The following is a 26,587-nucleotide window of genomic DNA, read 5'->3' as shown; positions in this document are numbered from 1 at the left end:
TAGAAATTAAAAATAGGATAATGGGGGCAAAAATCAATAAGAGGTTTGGTAAAGAGAAACAATTTATATCAGAACGTATAACAACAAGACAAAGAAATGGAAAATATGAGTGAAAAGCTGAGAAAAGTAGAAGATAGACCCAGGAGATTTAATACTCAAATTCCAAAAAATAGAGAATAAAGAAAACTAAAAGAGATAAAATGTTATGCAAATGTTTCAGAATTTCAGAGTAAGAATCACTGGCGTGAAAATAGTGGCAGATTGAGTGAAGAGAGAAGTTTCCACATTGGCATGTGAAATACAAACACCAGAAATGAAGAGAAGATCCTGAAACCTTTAAGGAGATAAAAAATCACTTCAGATATGAAGGATTAGTAGTCTCCAGGAAAAACAAACAAAATTAGATCTAACTGATTGTCTGATTGGTATGAAAATATAGAAAATGATCTTGTTAGACATTTTATGTTCTTTCAGAGCAATGGAGGGGAGGATTAGAAAAGCAAGCAAATAAGAAAGTGAACTTCAGATACATGCTCCAGAAAAATTAAATGTTACAGGAAATTAAAAATAATAGTAATATATGGTTTCTCACTGCAGTAAATGATATTTACAGCATCAGAATTATTAACACTAGATATTGATTTAACCAAAATTGTCATGTAACTATATTGGAAAGTGGGTAAAAGGAGATGGTATAAAAGAGCTAAATCATCTGCAATTACAGAACATCTATGGATTACTAGAGATGGGACCAGAAGCAGGGGGTTATTTTCTGTTATAAGCCTGATAATGGCCTTATAAGACTTACTTAAAACTACTTTTAATATCGCGTCCCGCCACCTAGGGTGATGGCAGGAGAACGATCACCGAAGGCCTGGTTCATTAGGAATCTTTATTATGGGCCTCCAAGCATCCATCTAGTGAAAGGCAAAAGCAAAAAACAACAACCACCACTTCCTCCAGGGCAGCAGCTTATATAGCATATTCCAACGAATCAGCTGACTGATCACGCGCCAGGTTCAGTCTTATTGGAAGCATGTGAAAAGCATGCTATGAGCACGAGCATGGAAATGGGGACAAGCCAATCATGGAGACTTCCTTATGCGCTGAGCTGTAGGGCCAGGAAGGGTGGTGTCTAGGAAGCAGGCGCCATCTTTAGGGCGTTGTCCAGCTAGAGTGGGGCTCGGCCGGGCCCCCACATTTAAAGCTATTTTAAATACCTTTAAAGCAAACCTATTTCTTTGACAATAAAAATAAAATTTTAAATAAATTTGAATGAACAGATGAATGTGATTCAAGAAGAGGCAGCATGGAATCTAGAATACAGGACACTTAGAAACTCAGAGGGCTTTATCAGACATTTAGAGAAGACATAATATCCATTCTCCTTAAAAGGTTTCCAGAAAATAGAAGAGGAGGGAATACTCCCAAACTCATTCTATGAAGCCAGGATCATTCTAGTATCAAAACCAGGCAAAGACACCACAAAAAAAGAAAACTATAGACCAGTATACCTGATGAACATAGATGCAAAAATACTCAACAAAATATTAGCAAACCGAATTCAAAAATACATCAAGAGAATCATATACCATGATCAAGTGGGATTTATCTCAGGGATGCAAGGATGGTGCAACATTCGAAAATCCATCAACATCATCCACCACATCAACAAAAAGAGGGACAAAAACCACATGATCATCTCCATAGATGCTGAAAAAGCATTTGACAAAACTCAACATCCATTCATGATAAAAAGTCTCAACAAAATGGGTATAGAGGGCAAGTACCTCAACATAATAAAGGCCACATATGACAAACCCACAGCCAACATCATACTTAACAGTGAGAAGCTGAAAACTTTTCCCCTAAGATCGGGAACAAGACAAGGATGCCCCCTCTCTCCACTGTTATTCAACATAGTACTGGACATCCTTGCCACAGCAATCAGACAACACAAAGAAATAAAAGGCATCCAGATTGGTAAGGAAGAAGTCAAACTGTCCCCGTTTGCAGATGACATAATATTATACATAGTTCTGTTCAAGTCAAGTCTGATGGTTCTGCTCAATTCATCCATATTTTTACTGAATTTATGCCTAATTGTTATTTCCATTACTGAGAGGAATGTTGAAGAGCCAACTCTAACTGTGTATTTATCAATTTATCTTTTCAGATCTATTCATTTTTGCTGCGTGTGCTTTGAAGTTTGCGTTTGAATGTTCATACACATATAGGATTGGTATGTCTTCTTGCAGCATCGACCTCTTTCTCATTTATAATCCCAATTTATTCCTGATACTATTGTTAGTCTGTAATCTAATTTGAAATAAATATGGTGGCCTCAACTTTCTTTAGGTCACTATTTTTCATGGTATCTCTAGTTTTTTAATTTTACCCTATGGGTTCTCAACCTCACCAACTAATAACATTTTGTAAGAAATAATTCTTTGTTGTGAAGCATTGTTGTTCACTGTAGGGTGTTTAGCAGCATCCTTGGCCTCTATCCAAGTCAGTAGCACCTCTTAGTTTTGAAAATCAAAGATGTTTCCAAACGTCTCTCCCTTTATAACTGCTGTTTTAACCTACCCTTGTCTTTGCATTTAAAATAGATTTCTTGTAGACTGCATACAGTTTGGTCTTGCTTTTTCTTGTTCTTTTTTTAAATCCAGTCTGTCAATCTCTGTCTTTTAACTGGCATTTTTAGGCCATTCACATTGAAGTGATTATTGATATGGCTGGATTGAAATCTATCTTCTTGTGAGATGTATTTTATTCAAGTTTTCTTCTCCTGCCTTTATGGACTTAATTTTATGATTTCTCTTCACTTATTTGTTGACTTATTGTTCATACTCCTTTTTTATATTTTACTTGTAGAGAAAGAACCTTAAAAGTATATATTCCCGACAGGGAGCCAGGATGGCGGCGTGAGTAGAGCAGTGGAAATCTCCTCCCAAAAACACATAGAGCTATGAAACTATAACAAAGAAAAATCTTCCTAAAATAGAGACCACAGGACACAGGACAACATCCAGACCACATCCACAACTGCAAGAACCCAACGCCTTGCGAAGGGGGTAAGATACAAGCCCCGGCCCCGCGGGACCCAAGTGCCCCTCCCCCCGGCTCCCGGCGGGTGGAAAGAAACCGGAGCGGTTTTTTTTTGGCAAGTGCTTTTTGGAAGCCTTAAAGGGACAGGGCCCCCGTTGCTAGGGAGGCAGGGTGGCGGGACCGGTGAGCAGGTGCCTGGGAACGGCGCCGGAGGACAAAGAATATCCCGCGTTTCTCCCTGTGGGACCGGCGGGAAGGTGCCTCAGACCAGTGCCTGAGGACAGAGGAAATCGCGCGTTTTTCCCCTTTTTTTTTCTTTTTTTCTCTTTTTGGCGAGCGCTTTTTGGAAGCCTTAAAGGGACAGGGACCCCAGTGCTAGGGAGGCAGGGTGGCGGGACTGGTGAGCGGGTGCCTGGGACCGGCGCCTGAGGACAAAGAATATCCCACGTTTTTCCCTGTGGGACCAGTGGGCGGGTGCCTGAGACCGGCACTTGAGGACAGAGGAAATCGCGCGTTTTTCCCCTTTTTTTTTTCTCTTTTCTGCGAGTGCTTTTTGGAAGCCTAAAAGGGACAGGGACCCTGGTGCTAGGGAGGCAGGGCGGCGGGACTGGTGAGCGGGTGCCTGGGACCGGCACCTGAGGACAAAGAATATCGCGCGTTTTTCCCTGTGGGACCGGTGGGTGGGTGCCTGAGACCGGCACCTGAGGACGGAAGAAATCGCGCGTTTTTCCCCTTTTTTTTCTCTCTTTTTGGCGAGTGCTTTTTGGAAGCCTTAAAGGGACAGGGACCCCGGTGCTAGGGAGGCAGGGCGGCGGGACTGGTGAGCGGGTGCCTGGGACCAGTGCCTGAGGACAAAGAATATCGAGCGTTCTTTCCCTGCGGGACCGGTGGGTGGGTGCTTTTTGGAAGCCTTGAAAGGACAGGGACCCTGGTGCTAGGGAGACAGGGCAGCAGGACCAGTGAGCGGGTGCCTGGGACCGGCACCTGAAGACAAAAAAAAAAAAAAAAAAAATCGCTTGATTTTTTCTTTCTTTTTTTTTTTTTTTTTTCTTTCTTTCTGTTCCCTCTCTCATTGTTGCTGTTGTTGTTTTGGTTTGGAGAGTGCTTTTTGGAAGTCTTAAAGGGGCAGGACAGGTCACTTAGACCAGAGGCAGGGAATCTGGGGATCTCTGGGCACTCTAACCCCCTGGGCAGCAGGGAGCACAGAGGCCCCTTACGGAGATAAATAGCCTCCTGGCCGCTCCCCCTCCAACGGGGCTCCACCATTTTGGAGGAACAGCCCCAGCCAGGCCAAGCCCACAGCAACAGGGGAGATAAACCCGAAAGCAACTAGGCAGGAAGCAGAAGCCCTGTCTGCGCACAGCTGCCCAGCACAAGCAACTGGAGGTTGCTAGTCTCCCAGGAAAAGGCTACAAACCAACAAGAAGGGAAGCTCTTCCAGCGGTCACTTGTACCAGCTCTGCAAACTATCTCTATCACCATGAAAAGACAAAACTACAGGCAGACAAAGATCACAGAGACAACACCTGAGAAGGAGACAGACCTAACTAGTCTTCCTGAAAAAGAATTCAAAATAAAAATCATGAACATGCTGACAGAGATGCAGGGAAAAATGCAAGAGCAATGGGATGAGATGCAGAGAAAAATGCAAGAGCAGTGGGATGAAGTCCGGAAGGAGATCACAGATGTCAGGAAAGAGATCACAGAAGTGAAACAATCCCTGGAAGGATTTATAAGCAGAATGGATAAGATGCAAGAGGCCATTGAAGGAATAGAAGCCAGAGAACAGGAACGTATAGAAGCTGACATAGAGAGAGATAAAAGGATCTCCAAGAATGAAACAACACTAAGAGAAATATGTGACCAATACAAAAGGAATAACATTCGTATTATAGGGATACCAGAAGAGGAAGAAAGAGGAAAAGGGATAGAAAGTCTCTTTGAAGAAATAATTGCTGAAAACTTCCCCAAACTGGGGGAGGAAATAATCGAACAGACCATGGAATTATACAGAACCCCCAACAGAAAGGATCCAAGGAGGACAACACCAAGACACATAGTAATTAAAATGGCAAGGATCAAGGACAAGGAAAGAGTTTTAAAGGCAGCTAGAGAGAAAAAGGTCACCTATAAAGAAAAACCAATCAGGCTAACATCAGACTTCTCAACAGAAACCCTACAGGCCAGAAGAGAATGGCATGATATACTTAATGCAATGAAACAGAAGGGCCTTGAACCAAGGATACTGTATCCAGCACGACTATCATTTAAATATGATGGTGGGATCAAACAATTCCCAGACAAGCAAAAGCTGAGGGAATTTGCTTCCCACAAACCACCTCTACAGGGCATCCTACAGGGACTGCTCTAGATGGGAGCACCCCTAAAAAGAGCACAGAACAAAACACACAACATATGAAGAATGGAGGAGGAGGAATAAGAAGGGAGAGAAGAAAAGAATCTCCAGACAGTGTATATAACAGCTCAATAAGCGAGCTAAGTTAGGCAGTAAGATACTAAAGAGGCTAACCTTGAACCTTTGGTAACCATGAATCTAAAGCCTGAAATGGCAATAAGTACATATCTCTCAATAGTCACCCTAAATGTAAATGGACTTAATGCACCAATCAAAAGACATAGAGTAATAGAATGGATAAAAAAGCAAGACCCATCTATATGCTGCTTACAAGAAACTCACCTTAAACCCAAAGATAAGCATAGACTAAAAGTCAAGGGATGGAAAAACATATTTCAGGCAAACAACAGTGAGAAGAAAGCAGGAGTTGCAGTACTAATATCAGACAAAATAGACTTCAAAACAAAGAAAGTAACAAGAGATAAAGAAGGCCACTACATAATGATAAAGGGCTCAGTCCAACAAGAGGATATAACCATTCTAAATATATATGCACCCAATACAGGAGCACCAGCATATGTGAAGCAAATACTAACAGAACTAAAGAGGGAAATAGACTGCAATGCATTCATTGTAGGAGACTTCAACACACCACTCACCCCAAAGGATAGATCCACCGGGCAGAAAATAAGTAAAGACACACAGGCACTGAACAACACACTAGAACAGATGGACCTAATAGACATCTATAGAACTTTACATCCAAAAGCAACAGGATATACATTCTTCTCAAGTGCACATGGAACATTCTCCAGAATAGACCACATACTAGCTCACAAAAAGAGCCTCAGTAAATTCCACAATATTGAAATTCTACCAACCAATTTTTCAGACCACAAAGGTATGAAAGTAGAAATAAATTCTACAAAGAAAACAAAAAGGCTCACAAACACATGGAGGCTTAACAACATGCTACTAAATAATCAATGGATCAATGAACAAATCAAAATAGAGATCAAGGAATATATAGAAACAAATGACAACAACAACACTAAGCCCCAACTTCTGTGGGATGCAGCGAAAGCAGTCTTAAGAGGAAAGTATATAGCAATCCAGGCACACTTGAAGAAGGAAGAACAATCCCAAATGAATAGTCTAACATCACAATTATTAAAACTGGAAAAAGAAGAACAAAGGAGGCCTAAATTCAGCAGAAGGAGGGACATAATAAAGATCAGAGAAGAAATAAACAAAATTGAGAAGAATAAAACAATAGCAAAAATCAACGAAACCAAGAGCTGGTTCTTTGAGAAAATAAACAAAATAGATAAGCCTCTAGCCCAACTTATTAAGAGAAAAAGAGAGTCAACACAAATCAACATAATCAGAAATGAGAATGGAAAAATCACAACAGACTCCACAGAAATACAAAGAATTATTAAAGACTACTATGAAAACCTATATGCCAACAAGCTGGAAAACCTAGAAGAAATGGACAACTTCCTAGAAAAATACAACCTCCCAAGACTGACCAAGGAAGAAACACAAAAGTTAAACAAACCAATTACAAGCAAAGAAATTGAAACAGTAATCAAAAAACTACCCAAGAACAAAACCCTGGGGCCGGACGGATTTACCTCGGAATTTTATCAGACACACAGAGAAGACATAATACCCATTCTCCTTAAAGTGTTCCACAAAATAGAAGAAGAGGGAATACTCCCAAACTCATTCTATGAGGCCAACATCACCCTAATACCAAAACCAGGCAAAGACCCCACCAAAAAAGAAAATTACAGACCAATATCCCTGATGAATGTAGATGCAAAAATACTCAATAAAATATTAGCAAACAGAATTCAACAGTATATCAAAAGGATCATACACCATGACCAAGTGGGGTTCATCCCAGGGATGCAAGGATGGTACAACATTCGAAAATCCATCAACATCATCCACCACATCAACAAAAAGAAAGACAAAAACCACATGATCATCTCCATAGATGCTGAAAAAGCATTTGACAAAATTCAACATCCATTCATGATAAATGTCTCAGCAAAATGGGAACAGAGGGCAAGTACCTCATCATAATAAAGGCCATATATGATAAACTCACAGCCAGCATTATACTGAAGAGTGAGAAGCTGAAAGCATTTCCTCTGAGATCGGGAACCAGACAGGCATGCCCACTCTCCCCACTGTTATTTAACATAGTACTGGTGGTCCTAGCCATGGCAATCAGACAAAACAAAGAAATACAAGGAATCCAGATTGGTAAAGAAAAAGTTAAACTGTCACTATTTGCAGATGATATGATACTGTACATAAAAAACCCTAAAGACACCACTCCAAAACTACTAGAACTGATATCAGAATACAGCAAAGTTGCAGGATACAAAATTAACACACAGAAATCTGTAGCTTTCCTATACACTAACAATGAATCAATAGAAAGAGAAATCAGGAAAACAATTCCATTCACCATTGCATCAAAAAGAATAAAATGCCTAGGAATAAACTTAACCAAAGAAGTGAAAGACTTATACTCTGAAAACTACAAGTCACTCTTAAGAGAAATTAAAGGGGACACTAATAAATGGAAACTCATCCCATGCTCATGGCTAGGAAGAATTAATATCATCAAAATGGCCATCCTGCCCAAAGCAATATACAGATTTGATGCAATTCCTATCAAATTACCAGCAACATTCTTCACCGAACTGGAACAAATAGTTCAAAAATTCATATGGAAACACCAAAGACCCCAAATAGCCAAAGCAATCCTGAAAAAGAAGAATAAAGTAGGGGGGATCTCACTCCCCAACTTCAAGCTCTACTACAAAGCCATAGTAATCAAGACAATTTGGTACTGGCACAAGAACAGAGCCACAGACCAGTGGAACAGATTAGAGACCCCAGAAATTAACCCAAACATATACGGTCAATTAATATTTGATAAAGGAGCCATGGACATACAATGGCAAAATGACAGTCTCTTCAACAGATGGTGCTGGCAAAACTGGACAGCTACATGTAGGAGAATGAAACTGGACCATTGTCTAACCCCATATACAAAGGTAAACTCAAAATGGATCAAAGACCTGAATGTAAGTCATGAAACCATTAAACTCTTGGAAAAAAACATAGGCAAAAACCTCTTAGACATAAACATGAGTGATCTCTTCTTGAACATATCTCCCCGGGCAAGGAAAACAACAGCAAAAATGAGCAAGTGGGACTACATTAAGCTGAAAAGCTTCTGTACAGCGAAAGACACCATCAATAGAACAAAAAGGAACCCTACAGTATGGGAGAATATATTTGAAAATGACAGATCCGATAAAGGCTTGACGTCCAGAATATATAAAGAGCTCACACGCCTCAACAAACAAAAAACAAATAACCCAATTAAAAAATGGGCAGAGGAACTGAACAGACAGTTCTCCAAAAAAGAAATACAGATGGCCAAGAGACACATGAAAAGATGCTCCACATCGCTAATTATCAGAGAAATGCAAATTAAAACTACAATGAGGTATCACCTCACACCAGTAAGGATAGCTGCCATCCAAAAGACAAACAACAACAAATGTTGGCGAGGCTGTGGAGAAAGGGGAACCCTCCTACACTGCTGGTGGGAATGTAAATTAGTTCAACCATTGTGGAAAGCAGTATGGAGGTGCATCAAAATGCTCAAAACAGACCTACCATTTGACCCAGGAATTCCACTCCTAGGAATTTACCCTAAGAACGCAGCAATCAAGTTTGAGAAAGACAGATGCACTCCTATGTTTATCGCAGCACTATTTACAATAGCCAAGAATTGGAAGCAACCTAAATGTCCATCTGTAGATGAATGGATAAAGAAGATGTGGTACATATACACAATGGAATACTACTCAGCCATAAGAAGTGGAAAAATCCAACCATTTGCAGCAACATGGATGGAGCTGGAGAGTATTATGCTCAGCGAAATAAGCCAAGTGGAGAAAGAGAAATACCAAATGATTTCACTCATCTGAGGAGTATAGGAACAAAGGAAAAACTGAAGGAACAAAACAGCAGTGGAATTACAGAACCCAAAAATGGACTAACAGGTACCAAAGGGAAAGGAACTGGGGAGGATGGGTGGGCAGGGAGGGATAAGGGGCGGGAAGAAGAAGGGAGGTATTAAGATTAGCATGCATGGGGGGGAGGGAGAAAGGGGAGGGTGGGCTGCACAACACAGAGAGGACAAGTAGTGACTCTACAACATTTTGCTAAGCTGATGGACAGTAACCGTAATGTGGTTGTTAGGGGGGACCTGATATAGGGGAGAGAATAGTAAACATAGTATTCTTCATGTAAGTGTAGATTAAAAATTAAAAAAAAAAAAAAAAAAAAGGAAGAAAGAAAGAAAAGGGGGATTACTCCTTAACAGGATAAAACTATTGGTAAATCAAAGATCAACGCATGCTTTAAATATCCTTAATGTTGATCACTTAAAGGGTGTCAGATGATCAGCTATGGAGGTACTCTTTTCTGATAATATTCCTTTCTCTTAATTAAAAAAAAAAAAAAAAAAAAAGCAGTTACTGTGTGCTGACCTCCAATGAGTTCTGCACAGTGGTATAGAGGGCATGTCAAAGTGTGGGCAAAGGGTCTGTTTGTTTCTACGCAGAAGATCAGGGCCTAGCTTGGATACCCAGAAAATGAACTAAGATACGATATGAGGAGGAGCTTCTGGCATCAGCACTCTCTGGAGGACTTGTGCCGGGGGATGATCATCAAAAAGCCTCCACAGGGATCCGGACGATGCTGCGGTTGTGGCTGCATCCAGCCCACCGTCTCCTGGACTTGCCATAGGAATGAGGAGGGAGATGTCTAGGCTGGCATGTGCATACAGTGACACAACGAATTTGACCGGATCTGTACTGTTGGAACTCAACCAGGAGTTGGGAGGGGTGCAAGTTGTAGCACTCCAAAATCTCATGACTATAGACTATCTATGGTTAAAAGAACATATGGGATGTGAACAGATCCCAGAAATGGGCTGCTTTAATTTGTCTGATGGTTCAAGTACAGTTGGACAATATCCATCATATCATAGATAAATTTTCACAAATGCCTAGGGTGCCTAAATGGTTTTCTTGTCTTCACTGGAGATGGATGGTAATTATAGATTTGCTTTGTTTATGTCACTGTATTCCTATTATGTTAATATGTGTGTACAAATTAGTTAGTAGTTTAAAACCTATACATACTTAAGGTACTCTACAAGAAGATATGTCAAAGAAATAATCAATCCTCCCATGTTTCCTTCATATGCTACATCTATAGCTTTTCTTCTTCCTTCCTAATTACAACGCTTAAATAGAATTCGTGCCTCATATCGAATTTGCCGAGTATCATAATTCCTCCAGGTGGTAAAGATACCTCGAGACAAGTGCTGGGTATAGAAGCCACAGGGCATAAATCTGCAAAGAAGTAAAAAGCTAACCTTTTCAAACAATATGGCTTCTCTCTCACTTACCAACTTTACATTTCCCTGTATGGCCCCGGAAGATGACTGGTTAGCCAGAGACGGGTAAGATTCCTCAAGGGAGGAACAACCTAAGACAGGCACAGTCGCAGGGGGGCCATCAGGTGAGAATTTGGGGATCAACAGAGGTGAGGCTCAGAACCTCACGCCCCCTGCTTTGAGAGAAATCTTCTGCATCCGTGGATGTCTTGCTGCCCTTGTCTAGCCTGGATTAATACTTGGTCCATAGGCACACACCTGATCATCTGATCATCTACATTTGCCTTCTTACAGCACTAAACTATGTTTTCTACCTTTATCTTGCATCTACCTACCACTTCAGCATTTTATTAAAAATAAAAATAATAATAATAAGAGAAATGTGGGATCAACATATAAATCAAGTACAAAAATCAAACGAATATTCATATTTGACCTGATTGTTTATAGGTCATATTGCATGATCAAAACCGAAAGTTTCTGTGATGAATGCCCTTGTACTGTTCACCATGTAAGAATTTATTCACTATGTAAGAATTCGTTCACCATGTAAGAACTTGTTCATTATGCTTCAGAAGATTGGAGACTGACGAGATTTGGCTTGAGATGGATTAATGATTGTACATTGAGCGTTGACCCCCCTATACTGATTTTTATTGTTGTTAACGACCATTTGATCAATAAATATGAGAGATGCCCTCTCAAAAAAAAAAAAAAAAAAAAAAAGAGTATATATTCCCAATTCCTCTCCATCCTTGTGCCATTGTTTCATACATGTCACTTTAAAATATGCTATAATACACAATACATTGTTATAATTTTTGCTTTAAGCAATTAGCTTTTAGAGTGATTAAAAATAAGAAAGATTTTACTTTGCCTTCATTTAGCCCATTTCCAGTGTTTTTCATTTCTTTGTGTAGATCCAAATTTCTAACATATTGTATTCTTTCTGTCTGACTCACTTTAACTTTTCTTGCAGAGTATATCTCTTGAAATAAAATCTGTTATTGCTTGTATGAAAAATTATTTCTCCTTCACTTTTGAAGGGAATTTTCACTAAGTAAAAAATTCTGTTGTCAGCTTTGTTTTCAGCACTGTAAATATAATATTATCATCTTCTTGCATGAATATATTCTGATGAGAGGTCTGCTGTACTTCCTATTCATACTGCTGCACCTCATTCATCTGTAGTGAATGCACAGTGAATGAGTAAGTGCTAAGGAGCATGATCCTATGACAAGAATATATTTAATTTTGTAAGAAATTTCCTTTCTTCCAAAGCGACTACCATTTTTCATTCCCACCAATAGTGAATAAGAATTCCTACAGTTTCACATAATCACCAGTATTTGGTGGTAGTATTCTAGATTTTGGCCATTCTAGTAAGTGAACAGTGGTAACTGTTATTTTAATTTGCATTTCCCTGATGACATGTGATGTAGAGCAATTTCTGTTTTTAAGCTGCTCAGTCTGTGGTACTTTGTACAATAGCTCTAACAACATAATACACCAACTGAAATCACTGAGCTGCAGTTGATAATCATCTTGGGATCTGTTAAGATATGCATTTTTTCCTTGAATGAATTTTTCTTACACTTGTGCAAAAACACCTCATGATTTCCAGGAGACCTGGGAGTCAGGAGTGCTTAAACTTTACACTTAATAGATAAATATAGCTCAAATATCCAGCTTTATGAACTAGGGGTTTTCTCGTAGACTTACGGAATCAACAGCTCTTTCCTAAGGATTTCTGTAAAGAAGTAGTCTGATATGGTTATATTTTTAAATGCATTGTGTTTGCCCTCAGAAACATTAGCCTCTTGAATACACGGAGAATGCCTTAACTAGGTCCATGTAAGTGAGTGCTTCATGGTTTCCCTAGAAGAGCAGAGACTTTAAGCCAGTCAGCTTACATTCATGAACTTCAGATTCCTCATTTGACAAATGGGTATGTAAATCCCAAATCCCACTGAAAGATCAAAAAAGATAATATCATAAATGCTCTTTGAAGCTTGGAGCCCACAAATCTTAAGGTTTAAAATCCATTATGCTTATAGAATATCTTCATTCACACTCTCAAAAATCATTACAACCACTTTGTGAAGTGAATGATGAGCCACAGATTTGTTAATTCTCTCCTTCCTTATTTTCAAATGGGAAATGATGAATAGGAAGGAAGGGAACAGATCCAGTGACCCCTGGAGGTGGGTGGGCAAATAAGAAGGTCTAAAATACACAAGTTTAACAAATAAGCAATTAAAGTTTACATCAACTTTTTAACTTCCTCTTTGCCCCCATGCAGAAAAGAATTAACTCAGATAATCTGGATTATCCAGACCCTTCACATTCCAAAGAAGGATTTGGCTCTTGCTCTGAGAGGTAACCTCTAAGCCCTTGGAGGTTATCTCTTATCCTGCCTGATAATAGCGTCTGTTTACCTGGGGGTGTTGGGTCACACCAGGTAGTCTATGTTAATAATGTGATTTATGGTCAATGAGACTTGAGCCAGGAGGTATCACTTTGACCTCTGGATAGGTGAGACTGAAGGTCAGTCACATGGGTGGCAGGCCATGCCTACAGAACTGACCTCCAGTTGAAAACTCTGGTATTTTAAGTCTCGGTCAGCTTCCCTGGCTGGTGATATATGTTGTCACACACCACTGCCGACAGAATTGAGCACTGCCCACAAGCACCACCAGAACGACTGGAAGCTTGTGCCTAGTGTCCCCTGAACAGTGTCCAAGGTATCTTTTTCTGTTGCTAATTTTAACCTGTATCCCTTTGCTGTAATGAACTATATGAATGTAATGGCATTTCTGAGTTCTGTGAATTCTTCTCGTGAATTATTGAATCTGAAGGTGGATTTGGGGGCCCCTGAACTATACCTTCTTCCCCCCAGCCATTGCTTAACTACACAAGCTATATTTAGGACTCTTACCTTCTTCTATAGGAACAGAAATTCTTCTGAAAGACAGAAATGAGATGTCTGCACACAGGCCCACTTACAAATGAAGCAAAGTGTATTCCTCCACAATTCCACTAAGAGTGTGGCAAATGAGTTTCCAGAAGGATTTATAAATCTATGAATATAGAGAGGAAAGGACTTCAGGAAATCAAAGGTATAAACTTCAAAGGAACAAACCTTCCACTTTCTGTTCAGTAAAGATTAAGGTCATGTCCTCTTTTTGGAGACATTACCACCTATAAAAGTTTGTTATAATAGTGAAAAACTTGGTAATGATCATATATATTAAAACAAACAACAACAGGACCAGGAAAAGATACAGAATATGTGGAAAGATGGAACTGATTAGGGGCAGCTAACATTTCTGACCTAACTGTAGTTTACAGTGGCCAATGAAAAGCAAGATTTGTCCATGTGAGATGTGAGTGTTAAAATTCTGACCTGTACAGTTGGGTCACACTTCACCAACTTCCATTACGTAACACAATCAGACTGGAGTCAATCAGGTTGTGGATTACAAGGAAGTTTGGAGAATTTCTTCTTAAAGCAGATGCTTTTGATCCCTATTACCTCTACCATCTCTCTTGGGGCTCCTCTCCTTGTAGAACAGAGCTGTGGGGGATTTGGGATATGTGGGATTTGGAAAGATTAAACAAAATGAAAACAAACTAACAGCAAGGGCAACTTCAGGTTTGCTCTTAGCCTAAGCAAGAAAACCCATCCTTTACAGATCCCTTCAAAACAAGAGACTCAAATCTCCAGTTCATGCTGCCTTCTTTCCCCCTCATCAACTCCTCCCCCTTTCCTGAGGCGGAGGGAGGCTCACACCTAGGCACTGGTACCCGGATGTCTCTTTGCTCTGGAGTAACCGCAGGGCCACAATTTATCTACGAGGTCCACTTAAAAAAAAAATACGTTCAAGATGGTCCCAAGGGGGTGGAAATTGGTTCTTGGGGAGCAAAAACATCTTAACTATTATAATGGTTTGTGGCCCTCCAAAAACCAATCCTACATAACAAAATATTATTCATTAGTGTTTAATTTTTCTCCATAGGGGAAAAGTAAATTGAATTAAAGTTAATCCAACAATCAATTAAATTAAGCTTAATTTTTCTCCTTAGAGGGGAGATAATAAAAACAATTTTATTATAGGATTTGATATTATTTTCTGAGAAAATCTGAAGCTATATCACAACATGAATAGCAAATACAAATGTAAAATGTGAATGTACCTTTCAAAAAAAAAATACGTTCAAGTCAAAACACACCATCCCCCTAACTGTGGTAGACTCCGTCTGCAATACCAAACCAGCACAGATTCTGCCCTGTCAATCTGAAGACCAAGCACTGATTTTCACAGTTACCGGAGGCAGGTGGAATGGCTCAAGTTTAAGGGTGGTAAAATAATTTCTGCACCAGCCTGTGGAGGCTCCACAGCCGGGACTGGACCATTCTGGGCACAGGAGTGGGCAGGGCTGCCTCTTCCTGCCCAGCCTCCATGGCTCCTGAACTCATCCTATGCCACTGTGGTCAAGATTGCAGTCTTGGCTCCGACCTTCTCACCCGAATCCAGAGTGATCCCAGATACTGGATTCCCCATTTGTGGGCCTGGCTCTCTGCCAAGATGCTGCAGTAAAGGAGTGGGCCTGAGCCAGGAGGCACTCTTATATTATGACTGTTAACTTTAAATATATACCCTGCCCAATATATCCTTAAGTGGTACCCACCTCTGAAGCAACCTCTCAAGGTAAATAAGGATTTGTCTTGGCCATCTGACCCAGAGAACAGGAGTGCTTGTGCACACATCCGGGCTCTGGTCTCTGCAGATACCCACGCTCGGCAGAGAGCTCTGGGGACAGGGCACAGTGTAAACTCAGTGTTAGAGCCAGCGGTTAGACACAGCAGAAAGGGGCCAGCTCATCACTAAGGAAGACTCCTCCCTGGCCAAACCCTAAGCCCTCCCTAGTTCCCAGTTCCACAGTCCGGGACACAGGCAGTCAAGGACACCAAGATTGTCAAAGAGGCCCAAGACCACAGGGGCTTCCCTGATTACAGGGCATTGGGTAAGGTCCAAAGATCCTGTCAGAAAGTAACCCCACTTCATTAAAATTAGCATCCAAATCTAATCAGCTTTGTGTTTTGGCTCTCCTTTGTGCTTTGCTTAGGTACTTATGGGTAAGGTGCAGGTGCACGGAGGAAAAGGTTATATAACCTAGAGCTGTCAATCAACCTGTCAGTTACAGGATAAAACAAAGGTGCCATCCCTAACTGCTGCTCTGGTTTTCAAACAGCCCTCTCTCCCCTCTTGAAAGTGTACTTTTCACTTAACCCGATAAATTCCTTGCTGATTTTTCTTGCTATCTGATCTCTCCATTGAATTCTTTCCTTCCAGAAGACAAGAATTGGAGAAACAAGGCGTTGCACCAACACAACAGCACCTGCGGCTTCCCAATGGGGGCCCTTCCCCCGTTGAGGGACTGAGTTTTAGGCATTGTAGGGGTCTGCGCACACTCCACTTTGGGAGCGCAGCAGTTGCTGGCGCTGCTGCCCCAGGTAAAGGGTGTGTGTGCAACTAGTGTACTGGGAGCGCAGGCCCAAGCACCAGGCAGGGAAATCAGAGGTCATTTCCACCTTCCAGGCCAGGGTGCCAGGTGAGAGCGTCTTGGTTTTCCAGAATCTGAAGCTCCCAAGGCTCCATGCGCTGGGAGAGGGATACCAGGACTCTGATGGACCCAGGAGTCCCAACAAAAAAAATATTGATAAGGTCACAGTTTGAGTATCCTGAGTCCCAAAGCCTTTGACCATGTGGCTTTCTAGGCCTATCTAAACACTGCAGCCCTCACACATACACACACACCCCTGCAATGCGTCACTCTGTGGGAAGGACACCTACCCCCATCCCAACTCCAGGCTTCTTACCTGGGTGCCAGGAGAGCAGGAGGGACCCCCTCTCCATTTAAACGCTGACAGGAGTGAATCTGAGGGGGAGGTCGGAGGATTTTAGAAGGGACCTCAGGGGAGCAGAAACTCAGAAAGCAGAAGCAAATCTAAGTCTCAGAGCCCCTCTTGTTACTGGGACTTTAGGTTCAGTGTTTGCTCCTAGATATTGGCAGTTTTAATTACAGGGAAATTCGGGAAAAACCTGCAAAATAGCGGGAGAGCTGATTGGAATGAGCCCTACTGGGCAAAGTCACCCAGTAGTCTTAAGAGCCTGGCATCGAGGTCCCTGTTCTGGGCCAGTGCTTGGAGAGCCGTCTCTGGTGCTCCCCCAGCCGCGTGCGTCTCTCCCGGGTGAGAAGTCCTGGCTCTTTCTCCCACTTAGGGCTCATACCTAGATCCCAGGTACGGTGAGTTCCTGCCAGCAAGGCCATCTTAGTCCCCAGGGATGCAAGGGAACCCCGTTTGAGCTAGTAGGCGGTGTAGGCAGGGCCTGGACGTGCAGTCTGTGCACACGCGCCAGCCGGAGAGGCCTCTCACGGTACAGGAGGGAGGAAGGATTAGGTAGAGATGTCAAGCAAGCAGTGTGCGGGGGTCTTCAGGGGTCCTCTTGCCAATCTTGGGAGCCAGAAGCCCTCATGCTGGAGGACAAACCCAAGATGCGCGTGAAAGGACTCTTCTCAAGGCCCGGACTATTTCGTGATGCGCCAGCCAGGTTGCAGGGGGGCGAGCTTCGAGCTCGGAGAGCGGGTCCCGCGATCAAGCAGGTCCCTTTGCATCCTGACAGCCCCGCGGGCTGGAGATGAGCCAAGTTCTGGGTCGGAGAAGTATCTAAAGCGCGTAGAAAAGTGCTGTAGTCGAGTTCCCGGGAAGGCGAGGCTGGTAGAGCCAGACGCGGCCCCGGTCTCGAATCCCCAGGTGTCCAGGAGGAGCCCCTGCAGGGTCCAGTCGGTTCCTCGATGGAATGTTTCTGGAATTGAGGTTTTTAACAGAAGCTAAATGCTTTAAAACATCCTCTTTCTCAGACCTGGTTGGTAAATTGCGTCTCACAACGCTGTTGTTGAGGACTGAGTTGCGCAGAAACGCATCCGCCGCTTGTAGCGGCGCGTCTCGGGCGGTGCGCACAAGCCCCGTGCGCTCCCGGGCCGGGCGGTGGGGGTCCCCCGTGCGCCCAGTCCCGGGGTCTTCAGAGGTGCGCCGGAGCGCCCTCTCACTCCAGCACCTGGGGCCATGCGCCCGCCCGGCCACCCAGAGCTCCCGCCCTCTGCGCCTGACACACCTATTTCGGGCTCCAATTCTCGTTTTCTGAATTGGGATTTGATCCTGCTGGAAACACCCTTTTGAAAGACTAGGGATTTCGCTTTCCCAACGCAAAGACGAATTCGTGGCTTTACTAACCTCACGTAGCTACAATTTCCCATTTGGTTAACAGGTATGCGGGAGGAGATGTTGCTTGAAGGGCAGTGTTTTTTCTTCTTATAAAATCCCAGTTAGAGATTCCAACCCTCTGCCAACTTTAACTTGAAGGAAACTGGGCTCGAGATAAGCCCTGCCCAGCTTCCTGAGCGTTCTGAGACGTGCGGGGGCGCAGTGACGGCTCGATAACCCCGAGGGCCGCGTCCCGCCAGTTCAGGCCCCGGGCCTGGAGGCACTGGGACCCCTGCAGACTGGGGGCGAGAAGGGGCCTGCAGCTCGGAATTCCTCAGTCGCTGCCTGCCTTTGCGCCCTCCCCCCACCCTCTGGGTCTGAGGGCTGCCCACAGGAGTGGCTGAGGACGGCTAGGGAAGGCGGGCGCCGAGGGCGCGGGAACTCGACCCCCATCTGCCGTACTTCCCAGCCCAGCTCAGGGGCGGGTGTGGAGCGCGAGGGAGGCACCGGGCGGTGGCGCCGCCTGCGTGAGCCTGAAACGGCAGATGAAGACCCACGAATAGATTTTTAAACCTATGGGGATTGAATTTATGATATATGATAAAGGCAGCGATTTGATTTAGTGTGAGAAAGGTAGTTCATTTAATAGCACTGGTATATTTGACGGTGGGTCTAGAAGAAACTGTCTCCTGATTCTCAGTATGCACAAAAATAGGTTCCAGATTTATTACAGATTCTTAAAAAAATAACATTGTTAAAGAAATATTAGGGAGAAGTTTTAGTAGGTTTTAAAAAACGTTTCTAAACGGACATAATCCTTAAACTACATTTTTGGGTAAACTATTCGGGCAGTGCCTCTTAGGATTTTAAATGCGCACATAACCCTTAACACAGCAATCTTATCTGGGATAACTATCCTACAGAAGTAAAAGCACATATACAAGAGAAACTGCAGAGGGAAAAATGTGATTCAGTGGAAAATTGTGCATTATTTAGGGCCCAACTTTTCAGGTTGATTTTGATTCTATGTAGGATCTGAGGCTTTCTTAGCCTTTGAGCTAATTTGCAACTCTGCAAATTGTAGATAAACTGACAGCAGTGCAAAAATAATGCTTGTCTATAGATACATAAATAAATCCTGTCCCCTGGAGAGTCAATTGACTTTCTTCACACCTCGAAAGGAGTCAATTTTGCTTCCGTTTACACATTCATTTCACTAGTCCTCACCTAAAAATTCTTTGTCCTTTGAACTGGTTTTGACATCTTTATCATTGCCTCACTGGTATAAGGAGTTAAGTTAAATCTTTAGTACATGCTTCTACCTCTATGAGAGCCACGATTTTACTTTTTAAATTTTTTTTTTGAGGATTATTCTTTAGTAAAAATAACTGCAGTGGCATTCGTGGTAAAACAAAACAAAATACCAAGCTAACACCGACTCTTGAATGAGGAAAATGGTTGAGTGGAGCATGAAACTGCCACTTAATGGCAGTGAGACAGTAAAATCCATATGACCCACTTGAAAGATGTTCATAGGTTAATTCTAAAAAGACATCAAGGGATATATGTGGTCTATATATGTAAAGAATATATACAGTACACATACACACACAAGGGATATACGTGTGTGTGTATATATATATGGTAGGATCTCATTTTAATTTGAAAAAGAAAAAACATTAGCATGCCATATATGTTTGTATATTTTTCTATGCATATAAATAAGTTGGGACACACACTTAATGTTGATCTCATGATGTTGGGTTAGATAGAGATGTTGGATAGAGATTGATGGACAAGAGCATTAACTTAAACAACTATGTTGTAATATCTCAGACATTCAAAAAAGTCTTAGGACTAATTAATATAACAAGTACAATGTACCCCAGAAGAATTGAATACCTTGTGTATGTCTCCTGGATCTCCCCCTGGAAACTGCATGTCTTCAAATTTTAATTCATATATATGCATTCTAATGTATAATATGTGAAAGTATGCATACTTAAATTTTTAATCAATTTTTAAATTATTTTGCATATTTAAAACATATAAATGGGTATTTTCTTATTGAAGGTATTTTCTTGAAATGAAATTTTTGCTCAACATGAAGTTTTTGTGATTAGTCCAGGTTAATATATAGATAATTGTATATTTATATATGTTATATAAATGTTTTATATATATATACATATATAATCTTTTTCTTTTGAGTTGACTTGTTATAAAGAGCATATATTGCTTTGGTAATATATAAAACTCCTGTTAAGATTTGTTTTATAAAAAATTTCCTGAAGGAGATAGAGAAGTCTGGATAAAATGACAGGACACACTTGTGTTTGGATAAGAAAATTTAACATTTCAAAGATATTGATAATCCCTAAATATTTGGAAATTAAAACCCTATGGTACTGGTACAATAGTGAAGCTACTTGATGGAAAATAGAGTCTACAACTGTCCTGTGTATAAATGAGAATCTAGTATATGAAAAAATAAGATTTAAAAATCAATGTTAGGCCATTAAATAGGAAAAACTACCTGATTGGAGGGAAATTACATGAGTATTGCATATTCTAAATCAAATTTCAGACAATTCAAAGCATAACATTTTGATCCAAATAATGAAGAAAACATGGACGAAGCCAGTAAAACAAGGGGAGATTTCTCACCTGGAGTTTCTCATCCAAACCACAGGACACAGAAAATGAATTGAGTGACTAATTTCTCAATTCTACCAATTCTACATAACTGATACCATTGTGGATGCTGAAAACAGACATTAACACATTATACACAATAGGTACCTTCAGCATTTGGCCTTAATTTTTTCAGGAAACCCTTGTTTAGAAAGGCTAAAAAACCAAATAACAAATGGTGAAAAATAGTTGAATGTACATGAGCAGTTATTTATACTATGATACACAAAGAACTCTGAAGCACTAAAAAAGGGCGACTATATCAGTACACAAGTAACTCACATCACCCAGAGAAGCAAAGCAGACAGAAGAAAATAATGGAAGTTGTTCATAAACAGAAGGCTATTTTAACTCTCACTAGCAATCAGTTAAATAAGAACGTAAAAATAAGCAACAAAGAGATACCACTCTCAGGTAGCAAATTGTCAAAAATGATAAAGTCAACAAGGGTGTGCTGAACCAACCTTCATAGTTTTGGAAGTACGCAAACTGGTATAAACTTTCTGCAAAGCAGTCTGGCCCAAGCAGATAATTATGTGGGTGTGCAAATGTGTAATAGAGACATTTTGATTCCAGACTTTTAAAATAATATATATATATATATAAAACTGCAAATACGTGAATACCCATTCTTAGAGGCTTGTTTAGTCAGAGTTCCTCTATGGACTGGATATTAAGTGAGGTTGGTCTACATGTAAAGAAGTAAATTATGAGTAAAATAAGTACACTATAAGAAGTATGGTATATAAATGGTGCCACCAATTGGGACATCATGTTTCTGTTAGGAGGGCTGAGATTAAGGCACTTCACAGCAGATTCGTTCCTGGGAATGACCTCTTATGACCTTTAAGACTCCTGGTTTCCTCCTGGAAAAGTTTGCCCTAAATCAAACTGTTTTTTCTCTCTCAGAAACCACATAGATTAAAACATGCAGTCGACTTAAAAGTCAGGTTGAAGGGAATGCTGAAGACTCCTACAGGCCAAGCTAATCAGATCCTACTTATTTAATTTTATAAGACATTGGAGAGCCATTCTTCAAGATCAGACTGCAAAGTCTGTTGGAAGGGTAGAGTGGAGCAAAGGGAACCAGTGAGGAGGATTAGTGAGGAAATATGGGGCCAGAAAAAGCCAAGCATCTGCTGGTATAGAAGGGAGAAGAAGGAACTCAAGAGGTATCTCTAGGACAGAATGAACAAAGTTAATGACTGACTTGGGTGGCTGGGTGGGTGGTGGGGAAGGGACGTGCAGAAGAATACATCAAAGCTTTATTGGAATCAGTTAGAAACCACTGGGATGGAGATCTTCAACTGTGACCTCAATGAATGAGCCCTGCGAGTTCGATCTCCTCCAACGATTTCCATTCACCAGCGGCAGCACTTGGATCCGTTAATATCAGTCACCTCCAGGGAAGCTTTATACCTACATTTTCCCATAGGTTCACCTAAATTCTCTCTAGATTCTCTCCATTATTCACCTCCATGGGCCTTCATTGTCATTCATGATCTCCCATTTTTAAATTCCCAATCTCTGTGCTGCCCCTCACCGTATTTCTACTTCATTATTAGAAGGAAAGGAAGCCACCAGCTTTCCTGTATCTCACAAGGGGCACAGGCTGGGGGATTACCTTTTCAGCACTCCTTTGACCTTAGTTCCAGGACTTTGGTGACTCAAGGCTGAGGGGAAGGATGGGTGGGGGTGGGGGGCAGGGCAGATGACCAGGGGGAGTTGGGTGCAGGGTGGGGTACCAGTCTTCAGACTGGTGGGCATGAACAAATGAACCAGCTGTGGAGGGCTGAGAGGGAAGAGCGTGGTTGAAAGGGTGAGGGAAGCAGGTCACTGGCGGAGGTGGTGTTGGGTAGGAGTAGGGGCAAGCAGGGGGCTCAGGCAAGAGACCAGAGAATGCAGCAGGCGACAGATGGACCAGTGGCTGCACAAGTGACCTCTCTTGCTTCCTCTGCTTAGCTCTGCGGTTCTGGAACCAGACCTGAGGAGGCGGAGAAAAGCCACATCAGAACCCCTCTCTCAAATAGGCAGGCCTGTCCCACGAGGCCCTCCTCCTCCCCCACCACACACACACACAATGACAGAAGGTACAAGTCCAGGATGTAAGCCTCATTCTCATTGCAGAGGAAGTCAAGCTCTTCCAGAAGGCATGGCTGAGCTTGGCCTACTGCCAAGCAAGACCCACACCATGTCTAAATTTGCCCTCCTCCAAATTTGGGCAAGTAACAAATGTCAACTTCCAACAAGAAAAAGATAAATATGATTTGATGACATTTTCCCTCCTGAGAGAATGGGAAATTTCCCTTATGGTGATTAGAGATTAAGACTAGGATGAGTTTATTGGGGTTGGATTTAGTGTAGGGCTTATACTTAAGATTGATTCATTCTGTGGTTTGGACTGAGGGCTGGTTTAGTTTCAAGGCCAAGGTTAGGGACAAGGTTAGGTATGTATGTGGACAGCTAATACTGAATTTCTGTTGGTATTCACATCACTCTTAAGGCTGGGGTAGATGTGGAAATTTGAGTTGGATTAGGGTAGAGCAGGGGTTAAATGCAAGCAATATTAAGACAGCTGTCATTGACTCCTGGATGAGGCTATGTCCTGGGTTAGGGCTCTAGTGCCCCTGAGAGGGCATGGCCTAGGACTTCCTGAGCACCAAATCTGCTTTTTTTCCCAGGAAAAGTTGGTCTCCTGGAGCATCACCTGGATTCTGGCCTCACTGAGGCCTGTGTCCCGGGCAAGGCGCTCTCGGGCCCAGATATCGGGGTACTGGTTCCTCCCAAAGGCTGACTCCAGCTGCAGCAACTGCCCTGCGCTGAAGGTGGTGCGGTGCCGGCGCCGGGAGTGCATGTGACCCCTCTGTCCTTGCGGGGAAAGCTGTGGCCTCCCCACTCCTGCACCAGACAGGTTCCTATAGGGCCGCGTGGTCATGTCTGAGGATAGAGGGGAATGCAGAGGTTGCCGCCGAGAGACCCACGCATCCATCATCCATCCCAGACCACATATGCTGGTCCTCCAGGTTCTATTCAGTGCCCCTATGCGGCTCATGCACTCTGCCCCAGCAGAAATCCTTCAGCTTTCATAACCAGCTGAACCCAGCTGGGCTGGGCCCCTGCTTCACCTGGGTGTCCTCACCCAAGCTGTGCCCTCCACGTGGGGTACATGACTCAGACTCACCCAGAGCCTGTCACTCATGCCTGTATGCTCCCTCCCACCCACCGTTCCTGCAACACCCTCCATGTGCCTTACACCTCTATGAGCACGCATCCTGCCCTCCAGGTCTCACCCCTTGGGTCCCCTCTTGCTCTGACAAAACCGTCCAGCTGTCTTAGACCCCGTTACCTGCTCGTGGCTCTTCCAGCTCACATCCAACTAGCGCTTCCTTATAGGGCTCCCACCCTCCGGTACACTTCGCCTGGGAGGATGAAACGTCCCTCTTCTTCTGCTCAGGCACACCCTCCCCTCACAAACATTTCATCTTCTCCCCTGGCCCGGCCCTGGCCCGGCCGCTGGGCTGCAGGAACCTGAGCTCGTGGGAAAGGATGGCCTCTCCTCCCCACAGGCTCACTAAGCCCCACACTAATTAGTCTGAGAGCCAGCCGGGCAGCAGAGAACACGGAGCGAAAGGGAACACCTGGAAGGCACAATCTGAGAAAAGGAGATGTCTGCGCTGGGGCACCCATCCCCATGGGGAACCTGGAGGTGGACCCCACCCAGTGCTCCCTGTCCCCTTCGGGGTCATGCGTGCATGGAGCCGCTGGCCCCTCCAGCTCCCTCCCCGGAGAAGGCAGTGCGGTGGGCAACTCCAAGGTCAAGAGTGCCGAGTGAGGAGCCAGATCTCAGTGTTGCCTCTCCCTCCGGGCGTGTGCTCTTCGGCAGCCCGTCAGGGCCCAGGCTTTGGCTGTCCAGTCTGTAAAGCCAAGGAACCGCACAACCCTGTAAGGGGCCCATGGTTTTGACATTCTACCACTTTGTTCTCTCTCTTCCTCACCTTCCTACTGGTGCCCCGCCGCCTCTCAGGAGCCTATGCACGGAGCCCCCATGCCTGCTGCCTCCCAGGACCCCGGAGATCCACTCACCCACTGTGGAGGTCAGGGGCCCAGCGTCTGGGTAGCTCTCGGACCAGAGGCCACTGCAAGCTCGGGCCCTCTTCTGCTCACCCTGCTCACTCTTTCCTTGGGCTTCCATGACTCCCGACAAAGACCAAAGGCAGTCTCCTGCCTCCAAGGCCCCAATACCGGGCCGTCTGCCTCTGCTTCTGCTGTTCCCTCCTCCCTCTGTTCCTACCCCTTTCCCTCCGTGTGGATATAGATGTCTTTGTCTTTCTTTTCTTTGTAATGTTGTCTCCTGTTCTCTATTTTCTTTCTACTCCATTCCTTTGCTGGCAGATCATCATATTCTCTGTCCTGCCCTCACCTTCTTTCTTTGGTCCTGCCTACTTTTCTCTCCCCTTGCTCTCAGCTGCCTACTTCCCTGGCTTGCAACCCCACACCAGCCCCTTCTCCCCAAGCCTCAGAGGAGTGACCTCCGCCTCGCCCCTGGGGGCTCATCCAATCGTTGCCTGGTCACCAGAGCCCCCTTCAACAGGGGAGGATCACAAGCCGGATGAGGGAAGGTGCTCTGTTGGAGGGTCCAGGGACTGGGGCCAAGAGCTCGTATTCCCAGAGGACCAAGTTCTTTTGTCCTGTTAAATCCCCTCCTGGGAGCAGGCAGGGGAAGGAGGAGTAAATGCATTCCTCCTAAGACCCCCTCCTCAGAACCCCACAGTCGGGGGAGATGAAGAGGGGGTGCACATGGGGGCCAGGAGCAGGGCCTGCCTGGCATCTCAGCACCCGGGCAATACCCAAGGACCGGTTTCCAGGACACTAAAAAACTAAAAGGTACAGTGCAATCTGGCCCCTCCTAGATGCCCTGATTCTCAGAACACACTAAGCACCCCTCAAGACAGCCTGAACTCTAGGATGAGTCTCCAGGATACCATAGCTCTCAAGCACTCTTCTGTTTTCCTCCCCCGAACATCATCTCCTCATTCACTCAGGACCCTCAAGAACATCTGAATCCCAGGTGCATTATCCTGGCCTCCCTGGACTTCAGAACTCTGCAGGAGACTGAGATTCCCATGACATCCTGACATTCTGACTCTTCAAGGAAACCCTGACACTCCAGAATCCCCAAGCAAGCAGGACACCCTGATACCCAGGGGGCTCAGCTTCTTGAGGTTAATTAGACCCAGGAGGTACATTCTGACATCCCAGGGCATCATGACCTTTTAAAGACAGCCTGACACCCTAGGACTGTAGGGTCCTCTAGGACACACTGAAGCCCAGAACAGTCCATGTCTAGTGGGAGATCCTCCTGCCCTTGCCATGAAATTCTGACGTCCCAGGACACACCGCCCCTCTTGGACTGGACCCACAGGGCAGTCTGGTCCTCAAGGTCATGCGAACCCTTCACACACATCCTTTAAATGCACCTTGACAGTTCAAGACAAAAACCCATCGTAATCCTCTGGGATCCGATCCATGCATCAGTGGCATCCAAGCAAATGAGAATTTGATGGAAATGCAGACCCTTGGGCCCCACCTCAGTCCTGCTGAATCAGAACCTGCATTCTAACAACACCCCCAGAAGAACCAAATGTACATTTCTCTCAGTCAGTTCGGGCTGCCACAACAAAATACCAAAGGCTGCTTAACCAGTAGACATTTA

General features: G+C 43.6%; 1 protein-coding gene across 1 annotated transcript; it reads right to left on the bottom strand.

Annotated features, from left to right (window-relative positions):
• Positions 1-22,519: 22,519 nt before the first annotated feature.
• PROP1 (PROP paired-like homeobox 1) lies at positions 22,520-25,066 on the bottom strand. Its single transcript, XM_017645179.2, has 3 exons — positions 24,958-25,066; positions 23,582-23,811; positions 22,520-22,858 (listed from the first exon to the last, which is right to left on the bottom strand). The coding sequence occupies exons 1-3, from the start codon at positions 25,064-25,066 to the stop codon at positions 22,520-22,522; spliced, it is 678 nt and encodes a 225-aa protein (XP_017500668.2).
• Between the last annotated feature and the right edge of the window lie 1,521 nt (positions 25,067-26,587).

This window comes from Manis javanica, chromosome 14, assembly GCF_040802235.1.
Source record: "Manis javanica isolate MJ-LG chromosome 14, MJ_LKY, whole genome shotgun sequence".
In the NCBI taxonomy this organism is placed as follows: domain Eukaryota; kingdom Metazoa; phylum Chordata; class Mammalia; order Pholidota; family Manidae; genus Manis; species Manis javanica.
The sequence above is the reverse complement of the archived record's forward strand: the minus strand, read 5'-3'. Positions and strand labels throughout refer to the sequence as shown.